The 17,123-nt window shown below is 40.0% G+C and overlaps 1 protein-coding gene across 3 annotated transcripts in view; it reads right to left on the reverse strand.

The window, feature by feature from the left end:
- RBFOX1 (RNA binding fox-1 homolog 1) overlaps positions 1 to 17,123 on the reverse strand; it is a 1,508,648-nt gene that overhangs the window by 1,079,876 nt on the left and 411,649 nt on the right. Inside the window, exon 1 of one of the 3 annotated variants that reach the window (XM_028527774.2) lies at positions 2,603 to 3,624. The exons of the other annotated variants lie outside the window; for them this stretch is intronic. Within the exon in view, the coding sequence (XP_028383575.1) occupies positions 2,603 to 2,647 (45 nt within the window). The 5' untranslated portion in view covers positions 2,648 to 3,624. Of the gene's footprint in view, positions 1 to 2,602; positions 3,625 to 17,123 lie in introns of those variants that run through there. 3 annotated transcript variants of the gene reach the window in all.

Below are 17,123 nucleotides of genomic sequence, written 5' to 3' on the forward strand. Positions count from 1 at the left end.
ATTTCACTGGACATTGTAATGGTTATTTAGCTCGGGGTTGACCCATCTAACTGGATTCTCTGTAATCAAATAGAAAACAGTAAGGAATATGTTTTCTGGTTCTCATATAATATTCTCAAAATATGACCATATTCTCAAAATCTCACAACTATAATTTAGAGGAAGACAAGTGTTGCTAAAAGCCCTTTCTCTGAAGTCTACTCCAACTTTTGTGTCATACTCATGGGGAGAGAACAAAATTGAAAATTAAAAGGAATAAACTCTTTTTGTGATACTTAAATAAACTGGCTCATAAGTCAAGGTGTATGGTTATATCTACCAAGTCCAAGTAAATACAGATTAAAATGAATTCCAAGTCTAAAAGTAAAGAAGGAAACAGAGAAAATAAAACTTTGCAGTACAAGGTTATAGCAGACAAATGTAAAAATATGCTTAGCCCAATAAAGTTATAGCAGGCCAAGCACACTGTTGTAAAAGCCAATCAGTTGGTGATAACAGAGAAAAGATTCAGCTCTTTTCATATAGTAAATGCATTCTCCAAGAGTCTATTTGCTTGGTTAAAATGAAATGAACAGTTTAACTATTCACTTTTTAAAACAAGATTAGTGTACAGTGGATTGCCTGATATTAATTATCTCTTGTACATGAGCAGAGAATATCAAAAAGAAAAAAATCACATTCCAATTATCAGGCTGCAAAACATTTGTTAAAATAAAAATGTAGTAAAAGATACCGGAAAAGCTTTCTGCTCCAGGTACAAGAATAAAGACAGAAGGAAGGAAATATAGGTGGGTGAGAGAGGAAGCAGGTAGGAGAGAAGGAAAGAAGGAAGGGAGGAAAGAAAGAAAGAAGGAAGGGAGGGAGAAAGAACTAGAGGAAAGCTTCTCCCACAGGTAATACTTCCTCCACTCTTCAGAGAAGCAATTTTCTCTTCATAACCTGTGAGTATTCTAATACAGAGGAATCATTGGCATGTGTGGGGAGTGTGAGTGGGCAGATAAGAGTTGAAAAATCCTGCTTCTTATAGGAAAATCATGAACGCTGCCCGGATTCCCTACAAACGCCAGGGATAAACAGCTGCCGCTGATTGAGTTTAGTTTACTTACTTGAAGAACAACCCTCTTCAGACTTAATCACAACAAACCATAAAGGCAAGTTACTTCATTTCATAAACACATTTACACTCCTGCCCTTTGGACTTCCAAAGATACATATTGATCTTAAAGCAAACAATCTACCACGCATCCACCCCCATTAAGAGGATTACACAATCATTTTGACTACGTCCATTATAAACTGCATTCATTTTTGTGGGACCAGAATTAAACCATATAATAAACAACGAGTAAATTATGATCTATCGAAAGATGTATAAGAAGTGACTCTTTTTAGCTCATAAGTTAATGAACATTTTATTAGGATGATTTTACCAACAAAACTTTTGGATTCAGAATTCCCCTTGAGCCCCTATTGTGTGTGTGCTGGGAGAGGGGCACAGCTCTTTTGTCAACAGAACTACACAAAACCCCCAGTTTCACTGTAATCTGAAAATAATGTCTAGAAAAATAGCTTGAGACTGAGTCTTCTAGGTGGTTCTTCTAGGCAGATAAAGGTCGATTTCAACACTTTGCATATTTTTAAAACGCTTGCCAGTTAATCCCATCACTTTGGAAGGCAAAGCACATCTCCCCATTTGATCTCTCAAAGGGGGCAGCTGTTGTTTCATTTAATAGAAAGGCCAAGAGCATAGTTCTCAAGTCAAAACATCTTCAATATTGTTCATTTCAGGTCTCTTCTTTGAGAACCAGGAAAAGCAGAGGGGAGAGGGTACACCAGCGCAATTAGCACGGTAGACATATTTACACAAACATGCAGTGCATATTCACACTCGCACACGAACGGCCCATCGGAGCGGGGAGCCTGCCAACTTTCCAAATGCACGGCCCATCTGGCCAGTGGTTTCATCAACCTCTCATTTAAAGAACCGCGCAGCTTTGCAAAGCCCTTGCCTAGCCTACTGGGACTTTCACGCCTTTTCTTATAAACGCTTATTCATCTCTGAAAATAAAGTTAAACGGAGTCAATGAGCATGGGCAATGAAGTTCCCCATGAACTTCTAGCCGGTAAAGAAAATCGATCCATCCCCAGGCACCCCAGTTACTCCAAACGCGCCTTCCCAGGCACTCAGCGCCCCTGGGTGCGCCCTGGCGAGCCCTGCTCCCACCCTGCACGGTCCCCGGGGTGGCCTTACATACCGTGGCTCATTCACGCACTCTGGACGCAGCCACAGCCTTCCATCGCTTCGCGGTTCCCGTATTCCATCCGCCGGCAGGTCCCTATTTTAATCAGCAGCCGCCACCCTCTCTGCGTGCACGTTGGACAGCGGCTGGCGGCGGCTCCTCTGCCACAGGCAGCCAAAAATGTCAATTTGCACACTCCTCCCCTCTGTCGCCCGCCCCCGTCCCTGTCCCTCTTCCACCCCCTCCTGTGAGTCAGTGGGCTTCGGGAAGCCTCTGCAGAACCTGCCTGCTCTCCATCCCTCCCTCTTCTCCCTCTCTGTCTCTCCTTCCCTGACAGCGTTTAGAGCCTTCTCTCGCCTTACCTGAAGGGCATCTCCCACGACTGCAATTAGCTGCCAAGATTTCATTGTCGGCTGCAAAGTGCCTCCTGTTTCCTCCCCGGGAGAACACGGGAGAAGTCCGAGCAAGGCAACAGCGCACGGCCCCCACGTGCTAGCAATGTAAATGACTCCAGTCCTCAGCGAGTGCGCTGTGCTGCGCTTGCCCTGGCTGCCTGGCAGCCTGACACCGTCCCCAGCAGGTGCAGAACGTGTGGGGAAAGAGAGCGAGCGAGCAGCCCAAGAAAGGAGGCAATCAACGCGGATATGCACACAAAGGGAGGCCACCGAAGTGCCAGGAACGCTGCAGCGCCCCAGCCCAGCTTCCCCGGCCGCCTCTGCCTCGGTGCCAAAAACACTCGCCAAATAGGACGCCCAATGTTTTTGCAAAGTCTTGCAGCCCCAGGAAGGCAGTGGATGCCCAGGCTGCGTGGGTCCCACCTCCAGGCTCCTTCAAGCAAGCGCCTGCAAAGCACGGAGCTGGCAGCTCGCGCTCTCTCTCTCTCTCTCTCTCTCTCTCTCTCTCCCTCTCCCTCTCTCCTGCACGTGCCCCTTCCCTTCCCCTGTTCTTTCAAGCATTAAATATGTACCACATGACAGAATAGGGCACCTTGCACGGTCCTCCGAGCCCACACTTGACAACCAATTTTAACTCAGGAGCAGTGAAATGTCTAAAGGCAGGATATAAGCACTTCCAATTACTTATACTACTCCTGCATTATTCAAAATGTCCACGGGACAGTATTTATGACTTCCAACATGCTACTACTTCACATATAAACACTAGTAAAGGGTGGAAATTCCATCACGCCCTTCCCCCAATGCTGCTGACACGATTTCAGTGTTTCCTTTGACAAGCGGTTGCACTTTTTCTAGTAAAGCGTTGTGATCTCAAATCGTCTTGGATATGATGTACTGAATGAGAATGGTGGAAAGTTTGAACCTGCTTTGGGGAGGAAAAACCTACCATGCCCTGTTGAACTTTAGTGATCACCTTTGAAAATCTATTTACCAGCCCTGGCTGGCGTAGCTCAGTGGATTTAGCGTGGGCTGTGAACCAAAGTGTCGCAGGTTCGATTCCCAGTCAGGCCACATACCTGGGTTGCAGGCCACAGCCCCCAGCAACCGCACATTGATATCTCTTTCCCTCTCTCTCTCTCTCTCTCTCTCTCTCTCTCTCTCCCTCCTTTCCCTCTCTAAAAATAAATAAATAAAATCTTAAAAAAAAGGAAATCTATTTACCTTGAAGAATGATGACATCAAAGTAAATTTCCCATTTTTTTTCAGTGGGAATGAGTAGTACAAGGTCCTAGCTATTTCCAATCTAAGTGCTGTTTCCTCAAATACTAAGCAATTGATTGGCTGGGAAAGGGAATCTTTCAGATGTAGAAAAATTAGTTTTCCTTTTTCCTTACAGTCAGAACTAAAAACTATATGCAGTGAGATGGCTTTGCTTCTTCAAGCACTTATCAATTGAATGGGAGGCATCTCCATGTGGAAGAAAATTTCATATGTGGGTAGATACACTATGATTAACAATGAAAGATTCATGGGCTTCCTGTGTCATTTCTCAGATACTTTATTTTTGTTAAAGAACTTGTGTACAACTGATTACAATTTTATGTATCAGTAAGCAAATTGTAAAATGCTAATAAATCTTTCAGATATTTGTTTTCATATTTATTATAGCTTCACATCTAAAGGCAACATTTTCAGGGTTTGTTTGTTTTTTTTCTTAGTTTTTTTTTTTTTTTGGAACATGCCAAGTCCTTACATAACCATAATCCATCTCTGTCACACCAGTAACAAAATGAGTTTTGTTTTTTCCATGCTATGCATTAAGGGTGATTTTAAATATACATTAATATAGTGTTTCAATTGCTCCTTGAAGGGTTAAGAAAAGTTTCCATGTGGTTTTGTCCACCTGCCTTTCTTGGGGGCAGTGGCATTTAAGGGGGGGGGCTAAGGTAACGTTAGGTGAAACTTCCTTTCACAGTGACGACACAGTGTGCTTCCTCATCATTTTAACAGTTAAGGTCTAGCATAGGCACACATCATCTGGTCAGGGCTTGCACTGGCTTCATGGAAAATGGCAAAAGGTTTCTAGACTTCTACATAACCAGATGGGCCTCCAGACTTTTTGCTCAATCAGAACCCTATGTAATTATAGAGAAACACAAATATAAAGTATTATTTTACTTTATATGCCAACAGAAACAGGCATTCTCAGTGGAATAATTTCATTAAAAAATCAGTACACAAAAGCAAGGTTATTTAAGTTAAGGATGGTGAGGGTGGTGGGTGGAGAGATAGCAAACCCTAATTACAACCCCATTTGTCCTCCTGTTCCCTGGCACATATGGCCATTTAATCACAGGCTGTGACAACCTTGGCAGATGTTGCCAAACCTGGTTATTGATATAAATTGCTATTCTCATGTGTAAGTGCCCCAGCAAAGAGTTAAAACAATGTCTGTACTCACCCAAAGGGAAATAAAGGTCCACACTAGCATCTGTGGCAACAAGATGAGATGATACAGATCTAAGGTTGTTTTCTTGTTCCCTCTCTGTGAGGAAGACAGCAATGGATGAAACCCCCTCAAACCAAGAATCAGAGGGTCTTTCTGTGGGAATGCAAAGTGGTATTGTCACTCTGAACACCGATTTACTGAAATATATGAAAGTGGAATGTGTGAACACCCTATAACCAAGCAGTTCTAATGTTCACCTAACAAATACATACAAAAGCTATGTTTAGGGATATAACAGCACCACTATTTTTATTTTATTTTTTTAAGATTTATTTATTTTACTTTTAGAGAGAGGGGAAGGGAAACAGAAAGAGAGGAAGAAAAACATGTACTAGATAAACATCATCTGTTGACCTTTACACATGCCCCACTGAGGACCTGGCCTGCAACCCAGGCATGTGCCCTGACTGGGAATTGAACCAGTAACCTTTTGGTTCGAGGGCCAGCACTCAATCCACTGAGCCACACCAGCCAAGGCTTTTTTTTTACTTTTAAGCCATTGTTTTTACTAGAAAAAGAACAACAAAGCAAATACCTATCAGCATAAAAATATGATATATCCTTTGTGGAATACTATGTAGCAGTGAAGAAATTGATTAAGGCTACATGTGAATAATCTATAAATATAGATGTATATAGACAAAAAGCTATTTATACAGACTACACAGTACAACTATATATACACATATTTTCAGTAAAAATTTTGCTGAGATAAAACACAAGTTTTAAATGATTCATATACTATGATACCATGTACAAAAGAAAATGCACAAATGAAATAATATGAGAGATTTTCTGTAGATAGACACATATTTGTGGATGCATAGGAAATGATCCAGAAAGGAGGTTGGCCAAATTTGTCAGCTACCTGTTTTGTACAGCCCACTAGTTGAAAATGTCTTTTATATTTTAAGTGATTAACAAACATAAAAAGAAGAGGCATATTTTATGATATATTAAAATGTAGAATATTCAAATCTCACTGTCCATGAGTACAGTTTTATTGGAATGTAACTATGTTCCACTTGATTACACATTGCCTGCAACTGCTTTTGCTCAGCTGCAGAATTGAGTAGTGAATACAGAGACCAAATGGCCCACAAAGCCCAACATATTTGTTACCTGGCCCTTGACAGAAGTTCCTCAATCCCTGGTCTAGAAGGATGGGCCCTAAATTCTTAAGTGTTCTCTCTAGGGAAAGGTGAGGAGACTGGGACTAATGATAGAGAGTGAGGGGGTTCTAGCTCCCTTTTGAGAGACTTTATATATTGGTTTTATGCTTTTATAAAAGTTAATATGTGTTTTATATACACACAACATTTAAATACATGAGGTCTATCCATAAAAAGTCCAGCCATTGTCAATATAATGAGAATGGTTTGCATGACATCAGTGTAACCTGGCAGCCAAGGGGAATGGACTGGAATGTGCATGTGTGAACAATGAAAACTCCACTGCACTAGCCAGTGAGGGCAATAGATGCCATTGAGTGAGCATGTGTACTGTGTGGCCGTGACATTCAACATGACTGTGCGAGTAGAGCAATGAATCTGCATCAAATTTTGTATTAAGCTTGAACATTCCTCCACAGAAACTATCCAGATGATTCAGAAGGCCGCAGCTATGGGCAACTAGTGATCGGCAGCTTCACCAGGACAACACCTCCACTCAAATCATGTCTGGTGCAGACTTTTTTGTGAAACATCAAATCACCCACATGACTCAGCTCCCCCTACAGCCCAGATTTGGTGTCCTACGACTTCTGGCTTTTCCAAAACTAATATCACCTTTGAAAAGGCAGAGATTTCAGACCATTCATGAGATTCAGGGAAATGCAATAGGGCAACTGATGGTGATTGGGAGAACTGTGTGAGATCCCAAGGTGCCTACTTTGAAGAGGACTGAGGTGTCACTGTCCTACGTACAATGTTTCTTATATTTTGTATCTTCTTCAATAAATGTCTGGTTTTCATATTACATGGCTGGATACTTTCTGGACAGACCTCATATGTACATATGTATACTTATACATATAAACACATACATATAAATAACATCAAATAAAGTTTGTGTATATAAAACCGTTAAATACACACACATATTTATACATATATACAAGTACTATACACACATACGGGTTGTTTTGACAGTAAAGAGAATGTGTATACCAATTTTTAAATGTGTGTGGGGGTATATAGATATACATACCTAGAAGAAATTATTCAAAATAGGTGGCTCTTGGTGGTAGAAATATGGGTGCTTATTATTTTCTTCTTTGTTATTTCAGGCATTTGCCAATTTTCCAAACAAATGTAAATATAGGGAGGAAATGGAATCCCCAGCCGTGGGAGGGATGGCAACTGCTATGCTGCTGACAGCATTTTCCTCACCAGGAACTGCCTTTTCTCTTCAAATCCTGAATGATAGGACTTTCAAAAAAATCAAGGTTTGGCTTACACTCACCTAACATTTCTGGAAAACTCCAGTATCTAATTGCTTCTTCACAGGAAAAAAAAATTGCTAAGCCTCAGTGCACTAAAGATTTTTATAAAAATCAATCTTATCCTTGAAGTAAAATGTGACATAGATTACCCTTTCTGTTAGAAGTTATGGTAATGACCTACTGAGATATGCCTCACAATACAGTAATATTGCTTCTTTACCAGTTTGAAAATATTTTCTCATAGAAAAGCACAAAGCAGGTTCTATCTGAAAAAAATAAAATAAAATTACATAGCAACCACACTGGTGCTTTGTAGGATTAAAACAGTGGGACCTAATGATTTTCATTGTCCTGACATCTAATAATCCAGTTGCATCAGGAAAAGTGAGCTTAATGAAGCATATTGAGATGGGAGAGCATACGATTTATGGTGGACTTATTGTGCTTATATTCCAAAATGGACCCCATTAGCTCAACACTGGTTGCTGGAAAATGACCACATTTCCTAATAGGCAAATGCATGAATTACCTGGGCATATTTTAGAAGTGTGCTCTAAAAAATGGTTCACCTTACAACTTTAAAGTAGGGCCAGCTGAATGACATTCTTTAATGAGGCTTAGCAGACTTTTTTGAGCAAGAAACAGAATTATTGCAATTGAACATCCATTCTACCTCTTCATAATTTAGCATGTACACATAACTTTTCCCTTGAGGTGGCGTGTATCAAGCACACCACTGAGAGAAATGTTTGTTTGTTTGTTTGTTTGTTTTTTAATTAAATAGCATTGCAACAAACAAGTATTAGTTTTCATTTTTGTTTCTCTATGTTAAATAACATTGAAATGAACATCCTTGCCCATAATGTCATGAGCTTGTTTCTGTTATTTCAAGGTAAATATCTGAAAGTGGAACTGATACATCAAAATGTGTGCACCCCTTTTAGGACTTTAGATAGAAGGAATCAGAGTCCTGGAATGTTATACTAACCATTTCCAGTAGCAGTATAAAAGAGAATCCATCTCATCCTGGGAACACTTTGGGCCTCTTTCAGTAACCATCCTCATGGCTCTGGTCCCTCTTCCATCCACCTGCCCCAGTTGGGCCACCACCCAATTGCAGGCTAAATTAGCATAAAAGAGTTCAAACTTAGAAAACAAAGGTGGTAATGGGGAGCAATTTAAATCTAAGCTTATTTAACCTAAGTGGCTAGTGGCTGTCCATTTTGTCTTAATTGCCTTTTAAACTAAAATCAATGTTAAATTACCTGAACAACAGCTTCTGCACAACTGCAAACTGAAAATTCTTTAAGTGCCTCCTCAAAAGCCTTTGGCTCTTATTTGGCTGATTGACAGGAAAAGAGTCTCTTTCTTCTTCATAGTGCTTCAGCTTTGGGTTATGGAATAGGATTCAAGGGTGGACACTCCTGAAAAGAGCCATCATGTCAGCTCTGATGAGTTGCTCCTTGACATGTAGTGTTCAAAATGAAATCTCCATAATGGAAGTTGGATAATAGCCAGCCTGCCTTCCTTCCTTCCTTCCTTCCTTCCTTCCTTCCTTTCTTCTTTCCTTCCCTCACATCAACAATGAAAGCCCGACTATGCAAATGAAGAACAACCAGACCATATAGAAAAATAAAACTCTGGCCCCTGATGCCCAGCAACCAGCCCAGAAAATCAGTGTGCTATCCACAAATCAGACTTTTAGAAAGTCAGACCACTTCTGACTTCTGTCTCTAGCAATCAGTTCAGGAAGCCAAACAAAAACCTGTGTAACATTTGGCTCAAAAATTTCCACAACTTGATTAGTAATGGACAGATTCTCTAATTTTTGTCCCCATTTCCGGCTTAGAAATGGCTTCTCTAATTTTATCCCCATTTCCAACTTAGAAACAAGAGAAACTTAAATGTGCCCTATAACCAGTCACATAAAAAGTCCTACTTCTATTTAGTCCACCTTCAGCTTCCCCAAGCCCAAACCCTCCAATCAGGGCATCCCCAAAGTCTCCCCTTTTTCCTCCTATAAAGCTTTTCACTCTTCTGCCCAACTTTGAGCCTCTTCCAAAACACAAGTGATGGCGGCTGATGCCCCAGCTGTAGCAAGCTCTCAATAAACAGCCCTTGCTTGTTCTCATTTAGTTGGTCTTTGCTTATTTCTACAATGGTTATTTTCAATACTGTGTTTGGTAAACAAGATAGACAAAACCCTGACCCTCATGGAGTTTGTGTTACATAGTGGGGAAGGCAGACAAAAACAGGATGGCAGATTTTAGTAGTTGTTACATAGGAAACAAATCTTGCCATGAGATGGAAGAATGAGGATAGGTGCCATAAATAAGAATCTTGGGTTTTTAGGATTTATTATTGTGTAGTTCAGCTTCCTCCCTTTGTTTCATTCAAATACTATTGAGCACATGCCATCTGGTTTGCACTGTGGAGCTACAAAAATAAGGCAGATATATTCTGTCAGCAAAGATCTTCAGAGGCTGATATATGTTCTCTAATAACCAGAACACAAGTAGATAAGTAGGTAGGGCCAGAAATGAGATTCAGGTTGAGAGTTGTGAGAGCTAAGGAACTGGAAGGAAATTTTACTTCCAGATATTACAATGTGTCCTGGGATCCTGGAGCAGAAGATTGGGTGGATAGTGGTAGGTCAGGACGGTGCTACTGCAAAATACAGCATGTTGGCTTGTTGTTAAGCTGAAAGGATTTGAGAAACAGCAAGTGCAAGAGAGCTCTCTGACTTCCTGTTCTCCCTAAAACAGGTCATAAGTGCTCACATGAGAAGTGCTCTTCATATAGGAAAGGAGCATCCTTCTCTCTGAAGACTGAGGGACACCAAGAGGAATCCAAATACACAGGCCTTTAAGTTGCCTCTGATTCACTACCCTTAGATCATAGCTCTTTTTCCTACTATGTTTTTCCATGACTTTCCACTTTTCATCCAACCTAGTATAAAATGCTGAGGCTTAACTTCTTCTTTGGGTCTTTATTTTCTTATAAATGCTCCTGTGTCACAACATCTAACGTTAAATGTGTATGTTCCTCTCTTGTTAATCTGTCTTTTGTCAGTACAATTTATAGGGCCCAGTTGGAGAACCTAAAATAAGTGGAGGACAGTATATTTACTCCCCTACAGTAGGGAGAGATCTATTCTGTACAATATCACTGGTATTTCTCTATGTTACACCAACATGGACATTGTAAAGATGGAAGAGTTTTGCTTGGAGATGTCCCTAAATGGTCATTCTGTCTTCATGAGAATAGTCTTTTCTTTGAATTGCCTAAATAGGAAATTGGATAAACAGTTTGGAGAATAAAATAGTCATAAAAGACATGACAGATCACTCTTTCCCCAAGTCCCCTTGTTCTGCTGGTGTTAGCATCCTGTCACCTCATAGGAGTGATATAATGTGACTCCTAATTCCAATAACTTGATTTGGTCTGGGCCTACGACAGAATGTGAGTAGAAATCTCACATGCTCGAGGGTGTCCTTTTCTTGAGAGTTTAGGAGATGGAAAGGCTGCTGATGCTATAGATATATGTCAGCCAACATCTCTCCGTGGTTACCAGAGAAGCCAATTGTTGACCCCTTTCTCTACTCCCTACTTCTTAGAGAAACTGCTCCTCTCACAGCCTCATCCCAACCAGTCACTGTCCAGGGACCAGGATTAGACGCATACCCTCTCTTGTCAGATTGGAGTATCTCCCAGAGAGACTTAGGGAAAGAGATGGAGAGGTGGGGTTCAACAGCTGGATTTGTTAGATTGGGTAGATTTCATGGTAGAGTCTGATGAGTAGTCAAGAGACACAGGTCACAGAGAAGTAAAGAAGGAGAGAGAGAAGGAGAAGGAGAGAGTAACCTCTAGAAAGAACTGGGAAGGGAAGGGAGACAGAAAAGCAGAAGTAAGAGTCTGGCCCCAAAGAGAGACAGAGATGCAGAAAGTTATGGTCTTGGCCAGGGAAAGCTTTCTCCCTTAGTTCTGTCTTCTTTCTCTTCTCCTATGTGCTTCTTATAAAAGCCTACTTCCTGTGAAGTCCCAACCACATTCTCCATCCTTATTAGAATCTCTAGACACAAGTGGGATTCCACAGGACATGGCCAGCATGCAAGAAAGTCCCCAGATCCCTTTGCTTTGCAGAAGAGCAAAATGTCCCAATGCTGAGATGAATAAACTTCTTCCCCATGTCTTATGCTCTTTTGTGAAGCATAGCTACTGAGCCAACCTGTCAGAAATTTAATTTAAACACTGAGTGTTAAAACAAATACAGATTCTCTGATTTTAGAAGTTTTGCTAAGTTTTCTCTTTTTATCAACTGTAAGCATAAAGATGTCTTTCTATCTAAGAATGTCACCAAAAGTATAAATGATTTATTCATTCTTTTAATATTATATATATGAATGTCTATTATATTCCATATATAAATTCTAGAACCTTTGTCAGGCCGGGAGATACAAAGTTGATAAGTCTGTTGATGAAGACAAAGACAAACAATATTACAATATAAAATAATATAATAATTGCTGAAATAAGTGACATAAAGTGTAAAATGCATCTGCTTAGTAGAGGAGGCTTCTTGCTCTGCCTAAAAGCAGAAGGTAGATTTCAGAGAATTCACAGAGGTGATGCTTGATTTGGGTTTTAAAGGATATACAGGATTTGTTCCACAATCAGAAAGAAAAAGCACTCTAACAAGAGAAAACACCTTACACAAAGCAATAGAGGTGTGAGTGTGTAAGCTAATGGACAAGGTAGATGTATGAAGACCAGGCAGGGCTGGTGAGCACAGGTCAGATTATTAAAGGGCTGTGAATCATGCTAGGGAGTTTAGACTCCATTGTGCTACAAGGAAAGTGGAAGTTAGTAGTAGGAAAGCAACTCCATTTGAGATGCAGGCATGAACCACTGAAAGCAGGGAGATCCATTAGGAGAGTCTTACTATGTTTCAGGCCAGAAGATGATGAAGGCTTATATAAGCAAAGTCATGCAGTAAGGATATAATGTAAATGTTTTATAAATAGAATTGATATGACTCATTAAATGACTGCAAGATATGTATATGTAAGGCTGAGTTTTTTTTTAATGAAAAAGTCCAAAGCCAAGGTCAACTGCTAAATCTGTGTTACAATTATTGATCGAATAGTGACACCAATGACCAAATTTAGGAGCACCAGATAAGAATTTGGGAGGCTCATTTTGGCTACAATGAGTTGGGTATAGCTGTGGAACTTCTAGATGATCCAAGGAGCAATTGGGTTGATAATCCAGGACTCAAGGGAGAGGCTAAGATCATCTGGAATTCATGAGCATAGACAGATGAAGCTGTGGACATAGACTAGGTAATCTTGGAAGTGTAGACAGACACTGATAGTTGGTTTTATTAATGTCCAAGGAGCACAGTAGGATATGGTTGCTCATCAAATCATAAAATACATTTGAATAAATGCACAGAAAATAGGATTGTGCCATACCTATGCTTTCATATAACAAGATAGTCACACATGTAATATTCATGACTAGTTTACAACAAGTGAGGTGCATCGAGTTGGTTAAATCTATGCACTGTTACTGTAACCATCTGGATCAAATTTTACCTTTTTAACATACTCACACTTCACCTATCCAGGAAGCACGCAATGGAATATGCTCTCTAAAAGCTGGTACATTTACACAATGGAATACTACTAGAAAGAAAGGAGGAACTCCTACTCTTCTCAACAGCGTGGATGGAACTGGAGAGCATTATGCTAAGTGAGGAAAGGTAGGCAGTGAAAGAGGAATACTATATGATCTCACCTATAAGTGGAACCTAATAAACAAAACAAACAAGCAAGCAAAATATAACCAGAGACATTGATATAAAGAACAAACTGACAATAACCAGAGTGGGGTGGGGGGGAGGGTAATAATGGGGGAAATAAGGGAAAGGGTCATCAAAGAATATGTGCAAAGGACCCATGGACAAAGCCAAAGGGGGGTAAGATTGAGGGTAGGTGGTGTGGGAGCGGGGGAAGTGGTGGTGGGAAAATGGAGACAACTATATTTGAACATTAATTACAAAATGATTTAAAAAAAGCCTACCTGAATGCAGGAATTTCAGCTGTAGACAATGTTTAATCAGGTTTATATATATATATATGGATATTTAAAATGAATGGTAATAGTATAATAAAGCATTCATTAAACAAAAGCCCGTTTGCCAGGCACAAAGTAGATGCTTAATGAATGTTTACTAATTACAATGCTTACACAACTTTCTTTGGGTCACTTTGCTGCCTAGAATTTCATCTCAGTCATTATCACAGACCCTTTATCACTAGTAAGAGGGAAGTTATCTATTCACCAACAGCTTAGTCCACGTGATAGGATTGTAAAGTTCCCACCTGCTACTCTAAAGATCTTGATCAACATTGGAGGATCCCTAACTCTCAGTGAGCCTAGGGAATAAGAGGGCATTTCAGGTGCTGGATAACTCCTGCAGGAAGCTCAGAGTTCCCATTCTAAGTAGTCACACTAATCTTACTCAAGTTATAAGCATTCAACCAAAACATGGGAAGGTAAGGAAACAGAAGAAAGAGAAACCAACTCGAACACTGCCCCCAATCCCATCAGCATTCCAGGAAGCACGCATATGCTGATGAGTGAGCCCAAAATAGGAGATGTGAACCTGCTTTTTCCTCCTGGGTTGTCAGCTTGCAGATACCCCTCAGAGCAGGTGCAGCTCATCTCACCCAATGCGAGTTTTTAAAGCTACATCTTTTCCGAATGGCATGGCTTTTAAGAGCAAACCAATGCTTCATCTGATGCTTAATTAAAGAAGGAAATCCTTTTTGGAGCTGGAGGAGCACATGGCTGTGTTGTGCTCCTAAGCAGGTTTCAACGTGAGACCTTCTAATCTAAAGGGATTGTCATTAGGAACACTTGGTGCCACATCTTGGTTGTATCTTTTGACCTTCACTGGCACAGGAGAGGCAACAATTTGATTCCCTATTAGGACTTGCTGTTCTGCTGAAAATCCTCAGGTATTACTTTATTTTCCTTTCTACTTTCCCATAGTTTACCCCAGCACTCTTTCCCCCTCTTTTCTTGCCCCTTTACTTTTTTTTCTATAATCTCCAACATCCTCTTAATGAAACTCTGCCACTAACCTTGATACAGCTGTCAGCCACACTTGGGTCACACTGAGTACACTGCATGTTCTTTCTATCTGTAGATCTTGTTGCTCATGGAGTGGGAGGGAACCTCTCAGGGGTCAGAAAAAATGGCCTAGGACCCTTTCAAGTCCTGGGAATTCTTGTCCATGAGAAAAGATCAAGGGTTGAGGGGGATACAGCTGAGCAAGGAAGAAAAATTAGGACACACTTTAAAAGTTTCTGCTCAATGTTTTAATATTTCAATGCATGTGCACAAATAAAACCATTTTATTTGTTTTTGCAAATGCACAAACAAAAAATAGTCATTTAAGGGCTGTTTAGCAGATGAGTATTTTTATGGCAAAATGATGTCCCATTAAAATTGTTAATAAAACAGAAAGCACTGTACCAATCACAGTCTCAGTGACAACGACATGTCACTCACAATTTCTAAACCTAATTCTGTTTTAAATGTCCCACTGCAGATGGCAATGCCCTAAACTAAAACTGTGCTCTTTACAAAATTATTTCAGGGGTTATAAAGAGCTATTAATGTGCTCCCAACTGTCTGGTCCAGCAATGGAACACAAATTTAGATTTGTGCAATAAATTGTAATTCTGAATCTTACAGTTTCACCAAGTGTATCTCAGTGACTTACTGGAAGTCTTTATTTGTAGAAAAAGTAAAAATCTAATCTACTGGCCCTCATAACCAAAAGGCATAAGTCAAAGAGCTGTCCTAACCATCCCTGCCCACGCTGTAGGGTGGGGGACAATGAGCATGTGCCCTGTACAGTGACAGTTGACTTCAAAGTATCTGTTTGCAGAGACAAGCACCATCTCCACACCACACATCCTTCTACCCCACCCCCCATCCCTCAGGCCTGTATACATTCTATTTCTTTAGTATTGTTTTTGTTTGTTTATTCATAAGGTAAAGCTTGTTCTGGGTACAAGCTGACCATTAGAGACACTGAAAAAAAAGTATATTCTGGAAATTTTCTATTAATCCTTTCTTAGCCATGTTATTATCTTCACAAAGACAGGTTGCATTATCAAACTTAAACCTGGAGACCATTATGCTAAGTGAAATAAAACAGTCATAAAAAAGACAAATACTATATGATTTCACTCATGTGGAATCTAATGAACAAACTGAACTAACAAGCAAAATAGAGTCAGACTCATAGACAGCAGGATGACAGCTATGAGGTGGGGAGGTTAGTGGGGAGGGATTGAGCAACAAGGAAAGAAGGATCACAAGTATGGAGCACAGCGTGGCGACTGCAGGTGCGGAAGAGGTACAAGGGGGTTGAAGGGTAGTGGGAAAAGTACAATAAAAATGAACTTTACAGAAAAATAGAAATCACCTTTAGGTGGAATAATAATTTATTGTCCTGCAAAATGCCACTGTAAGTACCACGGACTAATGACAGAGGGAACCTGAGTTGTATCCCATAGCTGCAAAAGGAAACAATGGCCCATAAATAGTGTTTAATTTTTCATGCTTTCTCCTAAAATTTTATTTGCTTTCTCTTACCTATTTGTTTGTTTTTTTTATATAAAACATAACACTTTTCCTCCAAAAACTTTGAGCAAAATAGATGGTCCAGGAGAGAAGCTCTATGTACTCTGCAGTTAAGGCTCCCTGTCTCACCAAACTCTTTTTCTAGGGCCTAGAAATACTGCAGTTCAAGAAACCCATCAAATGTAAAGTCACCCTCCTTGGGCAATTATGTATGTCATTGTGTTTAATAGTAATAAATATTATTATTATAATAACATTATGAAAAATAAGCTCTATATTAATGTAATCTCAGTTCCTGATGTTGCTGCAATACCTTACATATAATAATCCATTTAATGCATATAAATTGAAAAAGTGCTCAACATCACTAATTGCCAGGGAAATTAAAACCACAGGGACATATCATGTCACACCTATTAGATGACTATTATTTTAAAAAAGGTTAAGTGTTGGTGAGGGTGTAGAGAAAAGAGCACCCTTGTATACTGACAGTGGGAATGTAAAGTGGTGGAGTCATTACAGTAAACAGTTCGGAACTTCCTCAGAAAACTACCATTTGATCCAGTAATCTCACTTTTGAGTGCGTGTCCAAAGGAATGGAAGTCAGGATCTCAGAAAGATGCCTGCACCCCCATGTTCATTGCAGCATTATTCACAGTAGCTGAGATGTGAAAAAAAAAACCCACAAAAAAAACAAAGCATCTGTCAATGAATGAATGGATAAAGAACATGTGGTATACATACACAAAGTAATATTATTGAGCCCCAGAAAAGAAAGAAAAACAAAAGAAAACCCTACCATTTGCAACAACATGAGTGGACCTATGTTAAGTGGAATAAGCCATGTGCAGTAAAACAAATACTGCATG

The sequence above is a fragment of the Phyllostomus discolor genome, chromosome 3, assembly GCF_004126475.2.
Source record: "Phyllostomus discolor isolate MPI-MPIP mPhyDis1 chromosome 3, mPhyDis1.pri.v3, whole genome shotgun sequence".
Classification (NCBI taxonomy): domain Eukaryota; kingdom Metazoa; phylum Chordata; class Mammalia; order Chiroptera; family Phyllostomidae; genus Phyllostomus; species Phyllostomus discolor.